Here is a 22,268-nt window from a genome sequence, read left to right as displayed (position 1 = left end):
AATTCCATCCAAAACGGGCCAGGCAGTAATATTCACAAAAGTCTGGTCCCTTTTCATGATGTGGGACGAGGAGTGGGGGGCCAAAGTCCCATTGATAAGTCTAATTGTAGATCTCTCTTTGAGATAGTGGCCATTCACCAGACGGAAAAATACTATTACAAATCCAATGGACATAAACAAAAAAATACTTATAAGCACCAGCCAAATGTATGTCCAAGGGGGAATCAAAAAATGTTTTTTGAACCAACTAACAAAAATAGCAATGTTCGAAGGGGAAGTGGAAGGCAATGAGTTAGTGTCAAAGGAGAAACGTGACTGGTTAACCGCCGTAGATTGTAAAACAGGCGATTGACCATTTGTAGGATAAGCATACTCAGTCTCTTCGGGCAGACCACCAGCCGGCGGTAATAACAAGGGATCAGTAACTGACTGCATCTCGATGGCAACATCAGACAAGGTGTTAGAAGCAGGAACCAACACTGAATTTCTTAGCGTCGTCTGGCATGAAACTGCTGGAGTCATACTAAGAAGTATCGGCCACTCGCTGAAGCTTGACATTGTCAATAGAGATGTACCTGTTATCCTTGCGACCAGGAAGTGGAGGTAAAATGACTGTTCTTGTACCCTGCACTCCAAGCACCGGAACCGGTGCACGATAAGAGGGGCCGAACTCCTTCTTGTTCTCCACCTTCTCACGGACCAGGTCTCCAACTCAGGGTAGCCAGCCGACTACCGGAATCTGAAGCGCAGCATCAGATGTGGAGGGCAAGTGTTCCTTTGATAGAGTGTCTCTGGCGTCTTGTAGGGTCTGCAAAACAGCACAGCCATCATCTACGTCAAAGGGTGCGGCCGACGCCGCCATGTCTAGACCATCAAGGTCTGGGACAAACATTCTGATTCCGAAGAGCATCATGTATGGGGTCCGCCCACCCAGAGACCTTCTAGGGAGATTATTAAGTGCACGTTGGACGTTATACAAATGGGCTAGCCAATTCAGGCCTGTGCCTAAAACTCGTGCTGTCAAAGATTGCTTTAAGTCACGGTTCATTCGCTCCACCACACTATTACCCTCAGGTCGGTAGGGGGACGAAAATTTGACTTGGACCCCCAAATTTCTCATAGCCTCCTTGTAAGCCTTAGAGGCGAACGCAGGGCCCTGCTCAGAATGGAAGGTACCACACGCAAAAGTTCCCACAAAGACACGCAAATCCCTGATGACAGTCCGTGAATCAGCACTCCTTTGTGGCCATACCCAAAGAAAACGTGTGCACGAATCCACTGCAACCAAGATATACTTGTACGCAGTGTCAGAAGAAAAAGGACCGCAGTGGTCTAGATAAACACAACCAAATGGTTTATTAGATCTGTACAACTGTGTTTGTGGTGGGCGCGCAACAGTGGAAGGTTTAATCTGTTAGCAAATGTCACAATCAAGAACATAAGCGCGCGTTTGTTTGTATAAACCGAACCACCAGTAACGTTGTTGTAACAGAGATACAGTAGCGGAGACGCCGGCGTGGGCAGATGCCAACCCCTCGTGCGCTGCTAGTATCAGAGATGGTCTGCAGTCCGCGTTGGGAATAATTCTGTCACCAACGTCGTTAATCCTCACTAACGGGACGTTATCAGGACTTAAGTGATAAAAATAACGAGAAGGAAAACCCTTCGGGTAATCACTTCCCTTCTCTGAAGCAGCAATAGCTGCCAAGATGTCATCATCAATCTTACTTTTAGACCTTGTAACTGCTGCCACCAAGTATGTAGCCACTGCTGTTTTTGCTGCCTCGTCAGCCAAGCTGTTACCGACAGCATGGACACCAAGTCGTTGGTGACCAAGAGTGTGAATAACATTCACAAGTGGGAGACGTTCTTTAAAGTCTGCCACTCGAACCCAAAGCAATTTATGCTTAATTGTGCTACCTTTGGTATCGCGATAATCGTTTTGAGACCAGAAGTGTAAATTGTCATTGTAGGACTGGACACAATAAAAGGAGTCACTCACTATAAGAGTAGTGACTCGGGGATCAGCAAACTCCAGTGCAAGCACCAGAGCCCGGAGCTCCGCCAGTTGCGCGGTACAATCACCCAACGACTGCGTATGCACGGCGTCAGATTGGAATTCACCATTTACGAATGTACCCACGACAATTGCGCAAGTAGCAGAATAGGCATGCTTCGATCCAATCGCCGGCTGCGCCGAGCCGTCAGTGTATATGACACAATGGTATTCTTCGAGCGGGCGCAAAGACAGAGGAGCCGGATGAACGAATTCATACTGTAAGTACTCCTGAGTCTGCAAAGAGGCGTCAAAGATATAAGTGACATCTGGTGATGTCAGAGTCGTGGCCCATTGTATCCACCGTGGATGCAAAGCTTTAGAATTTGGTACACTTGCTTTTGTCACTGCCTCTAGGGCAGGATACGGTGTCACAACCAGTATGCGTTTTCCTTGTGACAGAGCGCGTTCTTTAAGGATCGCCATCTGTACTGCTGTCAGAACTTTCTCGACAGTGGTAAAACGCAACTCAGCAGAGGTGTACAAGTGTGATTTATACGCTATGGGGACTGTGTCGCCCTCATTGAACGTCAAGTACGTGAAACCCACTGCGCCTGGTACTATTCTTATTATCAGGTTAGTGCGGTTATCACACGTCAGTAAGTATTGTGAAGCAAGAAGATCAGCCTGTAAAGACTGTAGAATAGCAGAATGTTCTAGCTGCCAGCTAGACTTCGAAAAAGAAGGTTGTACCAAGGCATAAAGCGGCTTGATACGCTGGGCATAATCAGGAATATACGTGCGTCCGAAATTCAGAAAGCCCAGCAAAGATTGTAAGTTTTTCAGTGTTGTAGGAGCACGCAAGCATGCGCACTTCTCCAGAAAGTGAGGAGCCAATCCCTTACCCTCATTGTTGAGCTCGTAGCCCAAAAACAACACTGTATATTCCGCGATGTGAGACTTCGCAAAATTAAATTTGTAGCCATATTCCGCAAAACCCGTAACGGTATTGTCGACTCGAGACAGATGTGGCATCAGCTCATCATCCGTGAGGTAGATATCGTCAACATAAGAGTATGCGTCGGGGTCCATTCTTTCTAAGAGAGAGACCACGCGAGCGGCAAAGACGCCAGGGCTGTTTTTATAGCCCATGGCTAATCTTGTGAACTGTTTCTGTTTGCCGCCTGAAGTAAACGCCGTCCACTGGCTACTCAGTGTGGACAGGTTATGGCTATAAAAGCCATTGGAGATGTCAAGTGTCGTTTTAAATCTCTTACGCACGAGACTGTCGACAAGAGCCGAACTGTGAGTATTTTGTACCGCGCAGGTCCGGCAATTCGAATTTAAGTGCCGGTAATCCAAAACTAAACGGTACGATCCGTCAGGCTTCGCCACTGTGAATAAAGGGTTATTCATAGGGGACACACAAGTTTCAATAACACCCCGATATTCCAATTGGTCAAGGATTGCAGCGACGTGCGGTCTAGCTTCACGACGCATAGGATATTGGGGCTGTGGCTGGGGCATAGACCGCAATGGAATCTCATGGCAGGGGGACAACCGGTCCCATCCCACCTGAGTACGATACAATGCCGGCGCTAGCGCCAGTGCCCACTCCTCAGCATACACTCCAGCCTGGTCCTGAGCCACTGTGTGCGCAAAGGACGGGAGGATCACCTCCTCCCCTCTAGGAGCGTCTAAAATGAAAGCTGGGGGCCAATCTGCCTCCGCTAGGAGGATATCATAGGTGGTAGTCAGATTATCCCAAAAAATTCCTTTTATTGTACGTTGTATGTCACCCTCAATCAGTAAGACTATTTCATAGAGTCTGTCAGGGGGAGCCACTCTGGTGTCAGCTGTCTCAACAGTAACCAATGTATCAGTTGCTGTCGCCGCCAGAAATGGACGCAGAGCTTGACGGACTATGGTAATTTCCGCTGCGCTGTCCAGTAGCATCAGCGCCCATGTCCGGTTCCGAAGCCGTGTCCGCACTATCTGAGGCATACCTTGCCGTCAGAGCAGCCACTTTCTTCTTTTGAAACGGGGGTCTTTGTCGTGCGAATTCGTCCTGCTTGCCTTTACCTTCAGTCTGTCGGGGTTGGTCACGTGTTTGTGGAGCACCCCGACCTTTGCCACCGCCTCCGCCACCGGACTGTGAAGCCGATGTCTCCTGTGAAGAACGAGGAGAACGTTGTTCAGAAACCTGAAATCTATCAGGAGACTTAATAGTAGCACGATCACGCAGATCATAAGTGCGCTCACTACCTGACTGAACGGGAGAGGCAGGCCGAGACCCCTGTTTCTGCTGCTGCTTTCCCTGTTGTTTTGACCGCCAACTCTGTTTCGGAAAGTTTGGACGGTCATCCTTACCAGATGCTTCTGCCTTACCCTGCTGCTTAATTTCGGGAGTTTTTACAACAGGTTTAACTCCTAAAGAGCTACGACCCAAATCTCTGTATGCCGTCGAGATTATTTTCGCGAACTCCCGCGGCTAATCCTCATCAGCAACCTTCTTCAGTTCATTACGAACTTGGAATTGCATAGCATCACCCTTAAGGTTACACATTACCATGGTAGCCACCAGGTCAAACTGTCCGAGGAGCCGCATGCCTAATTCTATCGCAGACTCCGCACCGTGGTTATCTTGAACACGTTTAATAACGGAGGGCAGTACCGACATAGACGGAGTGCCAAAGCACTGCGAGTACGTCGCTGCAAAGACCTTGCCCCAGTTTACACAATCATCAATGTCGGGGACCAAGTCTTTAGGCAAACTAATGGTACGGATCCTGTGTTTCTCCACAGGAGATGTATTCGGGTAAACCGCTACTATTTGGTCAAATTTTTCAGCAAGCCAAAAAGGGAAGTCATCCCTATTTGGGGGGCGCTTGCCCATAACAGAATTAACCATAACAGGACTAATGACCACTGCGTGGTGGTCAGTAGGCTGCCCCGCAACAGCAGGTGTCCCCGCCTGCACATTGCGTGACACGTACTGTACCAAAGCCCTATGTACCGTAATAAGGGCAGTGTGCAGTACACGCAAATCAGCCACCGGCACCGTTAGGTAACAGGAATGAGGCATATATCCGGCTAGTACCGGCCAAGTGGCCCCTGCAATTGACAAAGGGCCCATTCTCGGCGGTATAACCGCATGGGGGAGGGCGCCATTAAACCAAATAAGATGCTGCCAAGCAGATATTGGTATTTCTTGTGTCCTATACGGTGTATAGTTCGCTGGCACGGCAGTGGCAGTGTAAGTATGAAAAGAGTTATCGTCCTCACTCACCGCCGGAAGCGTCACCCAAGAGTAAAACAACTCATAAGGATGAGTCGCATCGGCTCCAACCACAAAGATTACGTTCATACCAGTGTCCGGCACCCCATACTGCGTCAAATGACGTCTCAGAGGTCCCGACTGTGCGCCGCTATATCGACCGCCATAAGGACAAGCTACACTCGAAGCAATTAGTAGCACAAGGGTTCAATAACCTTTTTAATTATCAAGCTTGAAGAAACCTATATCAACAGAAATAGGTAAGTTTAAATCCGTCAGACTTGTTATCCGGAAACAAGAATGAGGGTGCTGTGGACTAATATAAGCACTACTAAGGCGTTTCAACTCATAGACCAAACGTTAGGTGCGCCATGTTGCAGGGATTCTGCTTATACACAGAACTATGCGTAGAACCCCAGGACCTCAGTGAATTATGGTGTACCAGAAACTCACCTCAGAACCCAGTATCCGGCTAGCATAAGTGTCCCATTCGTTATCCGAGGTTTAGCTCGGCGGTCCCAATGAAAAGACAACCCAGAACAAGCGACTCAGTGTACTCTCAGGAATGGTGGGAATCGGAAATACCTGTTCGTATATTATTCTCACATCAGTCCACAACAAGAATAAACGGAGACACGGTGAAAATAAAAAGATTTTATTTTATAGACCACATGTCCTAAGATGCAGTACTTTGGCTAATACAAGCAGACAAATGATTATAATTAAAACCATCAGCATCGTTACAATACCATAGAATATAAAGGGAGTGATCATGTTATAAATGACAGTGGACACTACCACCTTCCCTTTACTAAGAAGCTAATATTATTATTATGCTAATAAAAGGTCTCTTAGGCTTGAATGGGGGACCCCATACCTCAAAGATCAGCTTAGTGAAATCACATCACAGGAGCATCAGAAGTCTTCTCGCAGGAAGGCTCGTCTTCGGTCTGAATATTAAACATGATGTCTGCAATATTAAAAGCACCAACTTTCAGGTATTCGCAGCTGCCTGTATGTTATGGCTAAATAGTGAGTCGATCAACCTAGAGTGGAAAACATGCATTGTCTAACGACCCAGACTGTTCTTATTACACCATGTACAGACCAAGGTCGCTACGCAGAGCTCAGGATGGCAACAACAGATTGCTCTCATGTGAGGCAAAGCGCGAGCCAGCAGTTTGTTTAAACAATAACATGTAGATGCAGTGTCGTGCGCAAAAACAGCAAGATGGCTTTCTAACATCTAACGTGGTTATGCTAACTTAACAATGTATGTACGTATTTAAGGGATTCCTTACTACAGGCGTAGGCTTCATTGGTGCAGCAGGTGCCCTGAGGCCTGAGGGGCCCACTAAGCCCGCATTGTTGCTGTATTTCACAGTTCAAGTAGTGTACAGGGATGGCATTTCCTTCTTTGCACTGAGATCCATGACACACTGTCTACGTCACCGGTTGTCACAGCTACCACCATGCAGATGTCCTCAGCAGGGCTTTAACTGACAGCACTTCCAGAACCTTGGCCGTATGGCTTGCTTGGGGGAGTGAGAAGCCTAAGAGACAGATCCATTAGGGGAGGGATGGGAGGTTGTCATTCATCCCTTTAAGTCCAACAAGGATGGTCAGGACTGGCATCTACATTAGGACCTGCAGTGCTGGTTTTGTCTCTGGGACTGATGCTTTGGGGCTGGACCAAAGAGGTGCGCCAAAGTCGGAGGGAGCTGTGCTTGGGATTGCGGAAGCTGCACTGGAGTGGAGAAAAACTGTACCGGGCAAGTGACTGAGGGATTTCGAAAGGGGACACCATAAGCTTTAGTTTTGTACTCTATGAGCCTTCAAGAAGGGGATCACTGGCAAAATATTGGAACTAAAATTATTGTGTGGACAGAATATTGTATCGAAATTATTAAGGACCAAAATATCGAGAAGGTAAGTGCAAATAGGTAGGTATAGATTTACTATTCTTAACTCCACATCTACATACCTTGAAGATATGTATATATCATCAAGGTACATATTTGTGGTTATATATAGTAAAACTTCACTTACCTATAGAAACTTACCTTCACAATATTTTAGTCCTCGATATTCTTGACATGATATTTTGTCCCACAATATTTTTGGTTCAGATATTCTGTGTAAACACCCAGGAAGGATTCTGGGCTAAGTATCAAAGGCAGCATGGAGGTGATGCCAGCATTCAAATCCAAGAGCAGCTGTGAAGTGCATCCCAACTACTAGGCCACCGGCTCCTCATCTGAAAGATTAGATGAATCTTCTCTCTCTGCCACTGAGTCAGGAACCTGTCAGGGTGACAAGAAAGCAATGGGGGGGCTCCAGATTCAAGCGAGTCCTGAAGACACATCCCATCAGTACCACATGAGACTCCAGCGAGCTCTGCAGCTGTGCCAGGGTGGCCATCACCAGCTCCTGGTCCAGCAAGGCCTGGGCTGTAAGGGAGAGTGGCAGGGTCACCTACTCTACAGTGAGAATAGTCTCTGGTGCAAGGAAAATCTCCAAAAAAGACTGCAGCTGGGTGTCCAGTGAGACTAGCTTGGCGAAGTCAAGGTTTTATTCTGCCCTTCTCCATGGCAATGGTGATAAAGGGAACACCAGGGGTAGCCAACCTCTTGCAGAGAGGCTCTCCATTTACACACTGGGAGCACCCACCTTCCCAACTGCAACCTGTAAAGTGCACAATCTGGGTAACACGACTGCGGCAGATGAGGAGCCTGGGGATGGGCTGCCGGGTCATGCTTGGGCTGCGACAGGAGAGGAGCTGGGCTTGACTTCCCCATACTCGCCTCTAGAGTAAACGGTGAACTGCGGTTTTATCCCCGAGATGATTCCAGGTAAGCAGACTTGCTCCACCTCTTGGTGTAAACAGCTAGCAGAATCAGGCCCAGGAGAGTGTGGTGCAAGCCTTTCATTGAATGGCAGTGTGGCACTTTTGTACCAAGATGACGAACTGGGCTTGAAGAAATAGTGCAATGAAGACTAAGGAGTGAGAGAGGGTTAGGTTCCCGTGGAACCCTCTACACCTAGGCACTTCATGCCTGCACAAGGTGCCTGGTAGAAGGGTAAACACTGCCTTAAGACCAGTTACTTTCACATTCCCCGAGGTGACCCGCAGGGCCTTTGAGAGTGGCCTCTGTATGGAAGGGGACTGGTCCATGGAGGGACGTCGTCAGCCAACTGGCAGAAAGAGCACTCAGCTATACTTGCTTCCTGACACTTCTTCCCAATGATAAAACCCAACTTCTTCTAAAGGATCCATGTGCCTCTACTACGCACGTAATTGTAATTAGTAGATTTATATAGTGCTGCTTGTGACCCGCGAGGGTATCCAGGCGCTGTCCATAGGCACAGGGAGATTAAGTGATTTGCTCAGAATCAAAGGATGTTGAGCCAATGCTGAGACTGGAACCCAGACCCCCAGCTCCAGAGTCGGCGGCTCACCCTCTCCTCTGGCATAACCAGGCTGTCTTGAAGGGCCCGCTTACTCATGGCAACATACAAAACACTAGCAGGCACCGGATGCTTCCCCAAACAAGGGACGCTAGGGTTATATGCGTCAGCTGCTGAACACTGTCAATGACAGGACATGCACAGCTTAAAGCAACAGCACTGTAGCACAAGGCACCAGAGACAAAGAATGAGGAGGGTTGAAGAAAAAAGTTCAAACAAAAAAAAATCTTTTTAAAAAAAAGATGATGCGACTACACTTTAGAAATAGGCTTAACAGAATCAGGTTACAAACTTTTCTGTTCAGTGGAAAAAAGAGGATCTGGTAAGGGGGCACATATGTGAACTGCGAATGTGGGGTTGGTGCATAAAGCTGTAAAATTAACAGGTAACGAAGCAGATTAATTTCCCACCTCTAGTTAGTAGGATATGCACAAAAATGAAAAGTGACAAAGACTAGGCCCGAGCAGTGCTTTAAATGGGCCGGCACTTTTTTATTTTGAGAGGGAGAGTACCTGCACTTCAAGAGTGACGTAATACTTTTAATTGGAGAGTACCGACACTTCTCAGAAACAAGCAGGTACTCTGATTCAGAGTACCTGCACTTCTATTTTTCCACTTCTAGTACTGGGACCAAGCAATCAGTATTTTTCTTTTCTATGGTCCATCGTGTTTAAAGTGCAAGAGCTTTAATCTTTCAGACAGAATAGTAATCTATGACCTCAATTTCTTATCCCAACAGACCACAAATTAGGCACACTGCAGCACGCAACAAAGGAGAAGGCCTTCGAATTGTATACAGTTCAAGGGCACGCTGAAGACTACACAGGTAGACGCAGTCCTGTGAGTCTGCATTGCAGCCAGCAGGTGGCGCTCTGCTACAGACCGCAGTACAGATCCGGATGCAGTGAAGCTATTCTACAGAGCAGCCTGGAGGGGTTTGCGCGGTTAGCGCTCCGTTTACTTTAAGCTGTGATAAAACAGCTCTGGAGCACAGTGCTTACCCAGGTAATAATATGTGAAGCACATGGTCATGAGATTCTTGGCAGGTCCGAAGTCATCCATCTGGTGGCACCTGAGAGAGAAAGATATAGAGGAAAGGCAGTTGGAATAGAACTCAAAGATGTAGGTCTTTCATAGTCTTATTTATTCCTTTATTTATACAGCACAAAACTGTATATTACTTCGACACCGACAGAAAAAAGCTAATACAGTATATAAGTAATATGTAGGAAAAAACTTAGACAAGTAGGCAGAGCCGAACTAAGCTATTCAGTTATAAAGTGGTGCCTCTCGGCCCCCTTTTTTGTTGTACGAAGCCCTACAGCTAAAAGTGCGTAAAGTTGGAGACTTTTTTTTCATAAATTAGATTTTTTATATTAATACATTATGCATAGACACGCTAATGTTGTTTGTAGAGAGAAAACATGCTTGTTTACCTTTAATTTTATTATAGGTAAAGTTGGGCTTAATTTTAAAATGGCTACCTCTGTTTGCCAACTTTGCTTTGTGACACGAGAACATTTCATTTCAAGGTGAGTTGTAGTCCTAAGTAACGAACAGAATGTTCTCATTCCTTCTTTCCTATGTGAAAAAATGTTTTTTTTAATCATGGAATGTTTTACTGAATAGCACATTCAAGAAGACAGCTGCAGAGTGCAGCCTTGTGCATGTACCTTATACTGTTACAGATAGTATAGCTGAAAGAAGCATGTATTGTGAGAAGTCCTGAGATGCCATTGTATAATCAAACTTTAACCTGATTGGATAGTCTTATGAGGACTGTGTGTAGGTGTTTAAAGTGTTAGAAGTGAATGTTTTAAGTTAGTGCAGACTAGAGTTCGGAGGGCGTTCCATGCAACATGGAGCAGAATACTAGATTCAAAGTGCGCTCTAAGACAGACACTGACTTTCCTTTTATTTTTTTTGCAAAAACAATTTTTATTGCATTTCTCAGTTACAATTGCCATCCGCAATAGCCATCATAGCAGTGGTCGTCTCCCGCAGATAGAAACCATTGCATAGTACAGTGTAGACCACTTCCAGCTACCAATGCACTGTCCCCCAACACCCCCCTATGTAAATGCACCCTCCCCCCACCCACATGTCAGTGTGCCATAACATCAGGTACCGGGATAAGTCTTTCTTGTAAGTAGCCGTGTTAGTGGCCGCGGGCTACTCCCCACCCCCATGGTCAGGCTCAGAGCAGAAAGGAGAAGGAAAGCCCTCCCGCCCTCATGTGTAATCCATCAGGTGCCTCTCCACACCTACACTTCTGCCGGCTGCTCCAGTGCTTCAGCGCCCTCCTCCGCTTCTGTTCCCCATCCCTGGAGGTCAACCACTAGCGCTTCCCATGCATGTGCCATGGCCAACGCCTTTTCATCGTTTCCCCACAGCGCTAGCTGCAGCCGGAGCGTGCCCTCGCTACCCGCCCATTTGGTGAAGGTCGCTCTCCACCTCGTAAAGCTGGGACCAGTTCTCGATTTCCAGTGTAGGGTAATTTCTCTTTTGGCCACCACCAGCCCTAAGTCGCAAAACTTGCTCGTGATTTTCGTGCGCGGCGTGTGGGGAAACCATAGCAGCAGACAAACTCCCATTTCCACCCTCAATTCCCGCCCTGTCACTTGGGTCAAGCAATCGATGACCTCCCCCCAGTAGCAGCTTAGCGCGCCACAGGACCAAAACATGTGTTTAAAGTCAGCCCCCTCCTCCCCACAGCGAGGACATTGCGGTGTGGGGCCCCCAAAATACTGAAATAATTTAGCTGGCGTCAAGTACGCCCTATGCAAGATGAAGTACTGCACCAGTTGAAACCGGGCGTTACGTGTGCTCTTTCAGGCCCGTCTCTGCAGCTTGGGCCACGTCAGATCTGGGATGGGTTTCCCGATGTCTATTTCCCATTTATCCTTCAACGCAGTCAAAGGGGCTAGATGTTCCGTCGCCAGTCTCTGATAGAGGCACGTAATGGCCTTGACTGTGCCCGCCGCCATGACCACATATTGGCAGCCGGCAGCCGTCTGCGGTTCAGAAAGTCCCGCGTTCCAGTGCTTTTGTAGAGCCGCCACCAGGGCTGCGTGGAGTAGATAGTCTCCCCTCGGGATCCCGAAGGAGTCCTGCAGCCCCTGGAATGGCTGAAGCACTCCATTTAGGTACAGGTCCCCCACCATCTGTATCCCTAGGTCCTCCCAGTGAGCCAGCCCCGACCAATCCCCGCCGTGGGGGAGGGCCGTGCACATACCCTATGGGATCTCCGGGGCGCAGGGGTGAGCAGTGCCGACCCTTCGCAGGCTTCGGTTCCAACACAGCCGGAGCGTTCGCTCCTCAAGCGTTAGTTGTGACTGCTCGAGTCGCTGTTGGAAGACAATAAAAGAAAGCACGTGTCGCGGGATCATTCTGCCCTGTAGGCCTTCAGGGCCTCTAAATTCCCTAGCCACTGCCTGCGTGAGCCATTGTAGCTGGGCAGCCAAATAATACCACTCGAAGTCGGGTACCGCAAGCCCTCCCTCGGCTCTGGGCCGTCGCAGTGTGGCCAGCGCCACCCGCCGTCTGCCAGCTCCCCAGATAAAGCCCGTGATCATGGCTGTGAGCTTGCGGAAGAGCGACACCGGCACCCAAATAGGGAGCGTACAGAAGAAATACAACAGGCGTGGGAGTGCCACCATCTTCAGTAGCGCCACCCGTCCAGCTACCGAGAGTGGGAGAGTGCTCCAGAATCCAATACTGCCCGCCAGGCCCCTGATTGCCCTCCCTACATTCCCCTCCAACAGGTCATGTTGGGTGCGGTAGATATGCACCCCCAGATACGGCAGACAGCTATCCTCACAGCGGATTGCCCCCAGGGAGGGGGGGTCCGTTCCCACTGTGTGATGGGGTACACACAAGTCTTGCCCCAGTTGACTTTCAGGCCCGACAGGTGTCCGAAGTCCTTCAGTAGTGCCTTGGCGCCCTGGATGCCCCTCCCGCGTCAGCCAGGGAAAGCAATAAATCATCCGCATAGAGAGAAATATAATGGGTTTCCCCCCGCAGTAGCAGCCCAGCATATGCGCGTCCCAGTCGAGCATGGGCCGCCAGGGGCTCCACCGCCAGGGCAAACAACAATGGCGATAACGAGCAACCCTGCCTCGTTCCCCGTCGAACGGGATAGGGAGCCGATATCGTGGTCCCCGTTCGCACCCTAGCCACCGAGTTAGCGTAGAGCAGCCTCGTCCAGCGCACAAACCCATCCCCCAGACCAAACTCCTGCAAGACCCTAAACAAGTAAGGCCACTCCACACTATCGAAGGCTTTCTCCATGTCGACCGACAGCGTCAAGGCGGCCGGGTAATCCATGCAGTCCACTTCCATAACCCGCAATAGTCTCCGGATACACGTCGACGTGTTCCGTCGAGGGATGAACCCCGCCTGATCAGGGTGTATCAAGGAGGGCATATGTGCCAACAGTCGCGTGGCAAAAATTTTGCTCAGAATCTTATAGTCCACTGTGAGCATGGAGAGTGGACAATATGCCGTCCTGGCACCCGGGTCCCCTCCTTTTTTCAGGAGCGGTATAATCAGCGCCTCACGTGTTGAGGCGGGCAACTGACCCTCCTTCCAGGCCTCCCTGTAGACTGACTGTAACTGTGGAGCAAGCCGGTCCACATAGGCCGCGTAGAACTCCACAGGAGCCCATCTGTACCCGGAGTTCTCTTATGCGCCATATGTTTGATCGCCATACGAATCTCGCCTAGCGAGATGTCCCCTCCCAGCGCCTCCTTGTGAGTGGGATCTAGTCTTGGTAATTGGGCAGTTGCCAGAAATTCCTCCATTTCCCCGGGAGCGTCCTGCATGGTGTTAGTATACAGGACGGTATAATACGCCAAAAATTGACCATTAATCTCACTCTGAGAGTACACCGTTGTCCCCTCCCCGGTGGTCAGCGAGAGTATGGGAGAGCCGCACGCATTCGGACTCGCCAACCAGGCCAGGAGCGACCCGACTTTGTCCCTCTCTGCATGCGCCCTAGTGAGGTATGTCTTGTAGTCAAAACAGCGGAGCCGCTCTACCTGCACTGCCATGTGTTCGCGCGCCGCAACCACCTCATCTTGGGATTGCTCCCCCGATTGATGTGCCCTTTCCGTGGTGCACAGCGTAGAGTCCGCCTTCTCTATGTCTCCCAATAGCGTTTTCCGGACCCCGGACGTGGCGGAGATGCATATCCCTCTGCTGACCGCCTTGAACGAGTCCCATTCCCACGCCCTCCTGGACGCTGTCCCCGTGTTCTCTGTGAAATAATTTGTGATGCCATCCTGGACTTCCGCTTGGAAGACAGAGTCCTCCAACATCCGCGGATTCAGGAGCCAGGTGGGTATCGTCTGACGCTGCCTACTCCAGTGCGCTATAACCAAACAGGGGTTGTGGTCCGATATGGTTTTCGCCAAACATTCACTATGGCGAGTCAGAGCCTGTACGCCCGGAGAGCATAATATGCCATCCAGGCGCACATGCAGCTCATGTGGGGTAGAATAAAAGGAGTAGTCCCTCTCCAGTGGATGATGCTCCCGCCATGTATCCACCAACCCCCACGCAGTCTGCCAGTCCCGTCTGCTTCTAGCCGCCCGATGTATTGCTGATTGGGCCAAGGGTGGGTGAGAACGATCCAGGTGGACATCAGTGATTGAATTAAAGTCACCCCCCAGTATGGTCGGCCCCTTTAAATACTCCGCTAAGGTGCCTGAGACGCGCGTAAAGAAGGCCGCTTGCTCTATATTCGGGGCATAAAGGCTGCATAATGTCACGTCCCTCCCATCCAACCGGCCCTGTACTGCCACAAACCATCCCACCGGGTCCACCTGCGTGGCGAGGGGCTGAAAGGGAAGACCCGCTCTAACCCAGATAAGGGTACCCCTTGCAAACTTGGAATAGGTGACCCCGCCAGCGCCTATGAAGGGCCCGCCCCTCCGTCCGATCCAAATGAGTCTCCTGGAGAAAGGCCACCTGCACCCCCCTGCGCACCAAGTAAGCGTGGACTTTGCAGCGTTTTGTCATGGAGGTGAGCCCCCTCACATTCCAGGTTATACACTTCAACTCAGGGGGGGAGCCATCACACCGTGTAACACATACTATCCAACCACGCCCCGTCCTAGGCACACTGACATCACCCAACCCCTCTCAACTCCCCAACAACCCCCAATCCCGCCCGCCCCCAGAACAGGTTCCCAACCGTAGTTACCCATCCAAATACAATACGATTAACCAACTTCTCCGATAGCCACCAGAGCCTCACAACTGGTGTGAGTAGGAGGAGGTAGGCCGGGGCCGAACGGGTGCAGAAAGTGTTCCCAACAGAAATCCTAGCCCAGTCTCCACAGTGTCTCCCCGGACATGTCCCGCCCCCGGTACACCCGCCCCAACCCCCCCCCCGCAATCACGGAGAGTCTGGCAGTCCCCTGAAGATCCGCGGCAGCCCCATCCCCCAGTGGAAAGTCAACAGTGCAGCATATCGCACCTCCAGCCCCCGGCTAGCCTCCTTACTGTCAGCGGCACGTCAGGAATAGTTCAGGTGTCCATTATGCCGTCCGCCATCCCCGGCGTGACATGTGGCAGCACTGTCGCATCTTCCTCATCACTGCGTTGAGTGTCAGACCCTTTGTGGGAGCCCGAATCCCCAGCAGGGGCGACCACCATGGCACCGGAGATGGCGGAGACCGCCTGCAACGCTGCTTTCCGCTCCAACTCCGTCTGGGACGCCAGGGGGGGAGCCCCTCCCAGTCAGCCGAGTCCTGGCACGTCGGCCTCGACGAGGCTTCGGCGAAGACATCCGCGATTCCCCTCCTGCGGCATGAGCCCCTGTCCCGGTTCTGTGCGTCTCCAACCAGCCCCATGCGGCTTCAGGGTCGTTAAAAAAGAATGTTTTGCCGCCCAGTATGATCCGCAGACGTGCAGGAAACAACAGCGCGTATTGAATACCTTCGTCCCCGACAGCCTTTTTGATCGCCAGGAACAATGACCGGTGTCGCTGGACCTCGAAGGGGTAGTCGGGGTAGATAGAGACCGACGCGTTTTCCACCCGGTAGGGGCCCTGTGTCCTGGCCTTCTGGAGTATAATGTCCCGGTCTTTGAAGTGCAGAAGACGTGCAACCACCGGACGCGGCGGTCTCCCAGGATCCAAGGGGCGAGCCGGGACCCTGTGCGCTCGCTCCAGCGTGTAGAACGGTGTTAGCCCCTCTGGCGCAAACCACTTCTCGCAGCCAAGTCTCTAGGTAAGCAAGCATGTCGTTCCCTTCAATTTCTTCCGGCAGCCCCACCACCCGTATGTTATTGCGGCGGTTACGTCCCTCCGCATCCTCAGCCCTCTTCTCCAGTAGCTGCACCCTCCGTTTCAGATCGTCCACAGCAGCCTCCGAAGCTTTCTGGGCTGGTGCCAGCTGTTCAAGCGTGACCTCCGTCTGTTTGACTCGATCAACCAGCTTCCGACGATCCCCCCGAAGCAACCCCAGGTCCGTGGAGACCTGCGCTATGTCGTTCTGCAGCGCAATCCGTGTGTCTGATATGGCTTGTAGGATCTGGTCCAGCTGTTTTTGCTGTAGGCCCCCCGAGGGGTCCCCCGCCTCGTCTCCATCCCTTTCGCCAAGCGGGTCCCCGTTCGCGGCAGCGGCACCCTGCCTCGGGCGTGCCTTTTCCATCGCTCCACGTACCATCAGGGGCGGCTCGTCCAGGGCCCCACTTCCCCAACCTCCGATCGCTCACGCTATGCCGGGCAAGGCCTCAACTCCGCGACGGCCTATGGGCGGCAGCGAAGCGACCCCGCTCCGCGTCCCGGTAGATCTCGCCGCCGTCACGGGGGGCCTGTCCAGCCACCGGGGTATTCCCGCCGACCCGACACAGGGGGCAGGGGGGGAGGCCCCACCCGCCGCACCTCACCCAGGCAGGTAAGCCGGTCCGCCCCGGCCGCAGGCCCACAGCACTCCAGGAGGGCCCCACCGCCGCCACTCAGGGCTGGTCACCAGATTGATCGCCTCGTTCCAGCGCAGGGCGCCACCACACAAATGGAGCCTCACAGCCCCCTCCGCTTCTGCCTCGGCAGCCCCAGCCGCTTCTTCCACTGCGGATCCAGCAGCAGGCGCCTCGCAGGGGGAACCGCTCTCTTCGTCCCGTTATCTGAGGGCTATTCGCAACCACAGGGTCCGCTGCAAGGGCTCTGGGGCTGCGCACTGACCTGCAGTCCCGGTACCCGCACTCCGCCGTCTTGCCGCAGATGCCACCACTGCAGCGCCGCGTACGGGTCTCCGATGCCGACCCTTCGCTTCCGGTGCTGTCCGCCGGCGGCCCCGCTCTTCCGGCCGGCGCCTCCGGCACGCCACCCCGAGGTTCCCTCTCCGAGGTCAGGCCTCACAAAATGGCCGGCGGCAGCCCACTCCGCCACCTCTCCTCCGGAGCCGGTCCAGCCGCGGCACAGTGGCGGGAGTCAGGGGCGGTCAGGTCCGGCCCCCGGGAGGCTCACAGCAGGTCCGGGGCGTCGGTAGTCAGGATTACGGCCAGGCTGGATGCGGAGCTCTCAGCTCACGCGTCCATCCCCATCAGCCTCCAAGCCACGCCCTCAGACCCTGACTTTCCTTTGTCCTTCCCTTTTAAGGCGGCCCCATGTTGGTTCGTCTTCCAATTCATAAGACTTTGACCTAATTTGAGCTTCATAATATTTGATGCATTCATATTTTAATTATTAATCAATACTAATCTGATGTTTGCCTTCAAACTAATTGAATGTATTAACTTGTTGTCTAGGCTAAGTTGTGAAATTTGATCCATCTGATAGCCCTTCATGGTCCCTAAATTTCCACAAAGAAAACGAACTAACAAGGTTAAGGACTTTGGTTGTCATTTAGGGTGAAAAAACTGGTCATCGTACAGAGGATGTTCCGTTCACCATCACTCTCAGTTCTCATGCCTCATTTAGAGTGGTGGAACAGCTTATTTACTGGTGGTGGAGCCTCATTGGGTTCGGCCATCGACCCATCAAGCACTGGTGGGTTTAGATGTTTCATATGCTGAAAACAGAAATCAATGCTGGATGGCCCTAATGACACGGTAAACCACCCAGCCGAATGTTTTTGCCAAAAGTGCCCTACCAGAACAGCAGGCATCTCATAACATGCCAGGACAGCAGTGACAGGCATGGTGAAGTCAGGGCCTCCTCCACATCAGTATTTTGGCAGGCACACCACTTAACTCATAATAGCCTATTCTTTTTTTGACAAGCCTTCACTCAGCAAGCAATGCGTATTCTTCCAAGCTTCTGCAACATTTCCCCTCGATTCCAAACATGGCTCTCACCGACATGTTTCGGCAGGGTCCTTTTAGCGTAAGACGCATGTATGCTGTCAAATCATACACAGCTGATGATATCATCAGAGCTGAGCATTGGACCCATGTCATCCATCTGATCTTCAGCCAGGGATGGCATCTTTGCAACACTCTGGTCGACGTTGTGTGGCTGAAGGGGTTATACAGGACATACGACTACTTAGCAGCAATGCATTATGGATATTCTATCAGTCTGCATAAGAACTATGCGGTGCACTTAGGCATGGTGTGAGGACTTTCACTAATCAGGCAAAAAAGGTGTTTTACTTACTACTCTGCTCCCCATACACGAAAAGGAAAAATGTTCAGGCTCCTTTACGCCAAGTTGGTGCCACTACTTGGTGCATGGGTTAATTGGTGCAAGGAAAGGGTTTTGAATTCCATGGACAAACCATTACTGACTGGCACATTTTTTCACCAACCTATACTCCTCTGACTGAAAATGAGTGTCTGTATGTCAGTGGTGTCAAAAGGTCACGGTCTACTGGAAGTTCAGTTTGTCTTCACATATCCAGTGGTCTGGGGTAATATGAAGGTTATTCAGTCTCCGGGGCCACCAAAGTTCCTGGTAAAGATTTGCTCAGTGTAAATATATTGCTTACTTTATTTCTTAACTGGTCATTTCTTTGCAGCTTGCAACCCTTTTCGGTTTATTGCTTTCCTGATAATTTCCATATAAGAGCAGTGGAGGGAAGTAGTGAATTTGTTTAACATCAGGTTTTACCCATGAAGGTGAGATGGATAGGTTTCGAATGGCGGTAGATAGGGGCAGCATATCTATGTTATGAAATTGGTTTTTAAGATAGAGAGGATTTGAAGATGCATAATCCTCACTGCTGGCTTTGATATTACATGGTCATTCTCCAAAGTATATCTAAGAAGAACCTACATTTAATTAAAGCATTATCTGTCCTATAATAGGTAACCTCGTTTTCATCAAATATGTGTGGAAAAGTGTTGTTTGCTGTTAATGTTGATAAATATAATGATAAAGTAGGCAAAATAACATTGTTTTGCAAAGTTGTGCATTGGCAGGCATGTTTATTCAATTTTTAGGTCTCGCTAGCGTAAGGCTGCGCGCATGCGCAGTCTCGCTGGCGAGATTTAGTGTTGACAGGGTATTTTCAGTAGGGGGCATTAAGCCCCGCCCCTCTTTCCTATTGGCCGGCGTCAACGTTTATGGTAAACGGCGGCCAGCCATTGGGAAAGAGGTGCCGGTGACGTTTTCGCTTGGCTTTTCGAGCCGTCCCATTTGGACGGCCTCGCCTGCTTTGCGTTGGTCGCAAAAGGTTTCTTGTCTTATAACACATGGCCCCATAAAGACAAGAAACCTTTTGGCAGGCGAGGCCACAGCAGAAAAAGCCAAACAAAAATGTCATGGCGAGCACTTGTGTTTATATGCGCTCGAGCCATGCTGTGCATTCTACATGCCAGGTTGTGAATCGTAAAGTTTACCACACATGCTGCTGCTACAGAGTGTGAGGTGATGGGGGGCAGGGAGCAGTGGGCCTTGGGAGGGATGAGGTGCCGTTGCCCAGGGGAGAGGGTGGGAGAGATATGTGGGGTAGCTGGCGGGGTTAATATTACCATCTGAAATGGTAATAAACGGCAAGAACGTTATGGGGCATTAATAAAGTGCTAAGGGAAATAGTTGCAGGATATTTCTGAGTATTGGTGTAATCACCTAGCTCACCTTTCACCGATTGTGGCTTGTCTGGCGAGGTCCCCGCCCGAGGGTGAATTTCCTCCTCAAGGCACACTTGTGGGGATGGGTGTGTTGGTGATGGAGCCACCAGGTGGCTGGGGTCTGTGGAGGTCGGCGTGGGCTGCTTGGTTGCCGATCTAGGGTTGATGCGGTGTTGGAATGCCCGCCGTGACTGGCGTTGTGGTCGCCTAGACTTTCGTGATGGGTGCAAGAAATTAAATTAAGGGACAGAGTAAAATTCGGGGGTGGGGGGGTTTAACAGTGGGAGCGGGCGGAGTTGGAGGGGAAGGGAGGGCGACACGGGAGTTTATTTTATGCGTTTTTATATAACGCAGACTTTACCCGAATGGGTCAGGGTGCCATCGGACGGAGTGGCAAAGATGTTGTTCTGGGGTGTGGGCGGAGTGGGATGGTTGGGTGAAGGAAGTGGGGGCGATCGGCTGAGGGTAGGAGGGGGGGCATTGTGGGTTTTGGGGGTCGGAGTGCTGCGTGGGAGGGTGCGGGATGGGGCATGAAGGGGAGGTGGACGTTCCTCCGCGGGTCGAGTATGCGCAAAGGCTGGGAGGAGGCTTGCCGGCGGTTTGAGCACCATTCAGAGAGGATGGATGTTTTTGCCGGGCTGGGCTCGGCCTGCTGGCATGCGGCTAGCTGTGGAGGATAAGGGGCAGTACGGAGGATTTGACGTGGGACGGCCAGAGTGTCGGAGCTGGTTTGGATGGGTGGGTGATGTGTGAAATTCGCATGGCGCCTGGGGGGGTTGGTTGCAAGAGAACCGGTTGGGAGGGGGGACTGTTTCTCGGAGGGCTGCAGGCTCACTGTGGAGGTTGCGAAAGGAGGATCGGAATGTTATTAAGCAGGCAATAACAGGCGGGATCGGGACCCCAGGGGGGCAACGGGCCTTGTGGGAGGGACTGTCGACTTTGGGCCGGTGGGATGGGGTGCGGTTTTCGGTGTGGACAGGCAGCCGGTGGTCCTGGGCAGGTTGTCAGATGTCCGGGGAGGCGGACTTTGTCCGGGTGTGGCGCAGCGGGTGGTCTTGGGACAGACTGACGCACATTGATTGGAGTTGGAGGGGGACGAAGGCACGCCGGGGGGAGGGGTGGGGGCAGGGGACACTGGGGAGAGGCAGCGTCGGGTCTCATTACATGTTGAAGGGAGGTGCCATGGGCACGGACAAGGTGTACAGCACCTGGAGGCTAATTACATCTGGGTTTCTCCCCTCCCGCTATCCTCATTTCTCTTCGGCCTCAGGTGGAAGGGGTGGGGTGGGCTTCCGAGGAATCCCTCGGCATTCCTGCCACATCTGGAAGTGGAGGAGTATGGGGGTTTGCAGTGCCAGGCACTGGTGGGCGCTACACCCACGGCTGGGGAGTGCAGCGTTTAGGTCCCGGGTGACTAGGTGTGAAGCACTGTCTGGGGAGGGGAGGCGCTATACAGGGAGCAATGTCTTCGCGGTATGCAGAGCTCCCTCGGGGGTGGGTGATAGGAAGAACACACTGGGAGTTTGATGCAGTCCTGGGGTGGGGGAGAAGGCGAACCTTTCCTTCTTTAAGAAGCACATCTAGACATTGGGGGTTTGTGCCCCATCTCAGGGTGCGTTTTGTGCATTTATTCCTATTATCCCTGGTTCAGCAACATGCTCATGGATGCCATATCTACTCTGTATCTATGTCAATATTCTTTATGACACAGACATGTCACGTGAAGTAGCCCGCTGAGTTGGGGAGCTGATGAAATGTATCTCTGGATGTTATAACTCCATAGGACTGCTCATGGCCTCACCTTCAAGGTGCTGTTTGATTGAGACTTAAGTCCCGAGTGAGAGGGCAGTGGTTGGGGGCTTCCCGTGTTCCTGCTGGGGGGCATTGTACTGTGAAGTTATGGAGCACAATGTTGGGTGTGAATGGGCAGTCAATTATTCGAACTCTGCATGAATTAAAACACATTCACACAGTCACGTGAACAAATATGCCTTGGTGACAGCACAATGGGCATGCAGCTATATCGTGACTTGTTGTCTAACATGGGGAGGTTCATAGAGTCACTAGAGGATTATGAGGAATCTGCTGTGAAAGTGATGGAAGAGCACTGATGTGGAATCCCAAACTCCTGTGGTGTTTAGGCCCGATGATGAGTGCGCACGGACCCAGATACAGCTAACATTTAAAAAACTTCTGGCAGGCATCTGTGAAGGCCATAACCCCCCGACCCCTGGGGATTGTAAACATCAAGGGGCCTTCCTGTCAAGCTCAAAGACCTCATAATAAATCAGGTCTTATCTCCGGGAAACTCATTCCTTAGCTGCCCTCTAGGCAGGGACAGGAAGGCAGGATTATGGTTCCAGCACGAGACAAGCATTTGCAATGCAATGGGCCTCGCATTTACGCGAGTTTAAACTATTGGAATTGTAAATAACAATGCTGTTTATTTATCTTTTAAAAACAAAAATAAAAGGCATTGCCATTTGCAATGTTAATAGCTCAAAC

At 51.2% G+C, this 22,268-nt stretch overlaps 1 protein-coding gene across 4 annotated transcripts in view; it reads right to left on the bottom strand.

Moving 5' to 3' along the window:
* Window positions 1-22,268, bottom strand: part of KIAA0513 (KIAA0513 ortholog) — a 486,466-nt gene that overhangs the window by 90,096 nt on the left and 374,102 nt on the right. For all 4 annotated transcript variants that reach the window (XM_085639337.1, XM_085639336.1, XM_085639334.1 and 1 more), the window contains exon 6: window positions 9,743-9,813. In XM_085639337.1, the coding sequence (XP_085495463.1) occupies window positions 9,743-9,813 (71 nt within the window). The remainder of the gene's footprint in view (window positions 1-9,742; window positions 9,814-22,268) is intronic.

The sequence above is a fragment of the Triturus cristatus genome, chromosome 12, assembly GCF_964204655.1.
Source record: "Triturus cristatus chromosome 12, aTriCri1.1, whole genome shotgun sequence".
NCBI classification, from domain to species: Eukaryota; Metazoa; Chordata; class Amphibia; order Caudata; family Salamandridae; genus Triturus; species Triturus cristatus.
The sequence above is the reverse complement of the archived record's forward strand: the minus strand, read 5'-3'. Positions and strand labels throughout refer to the sequence as shown.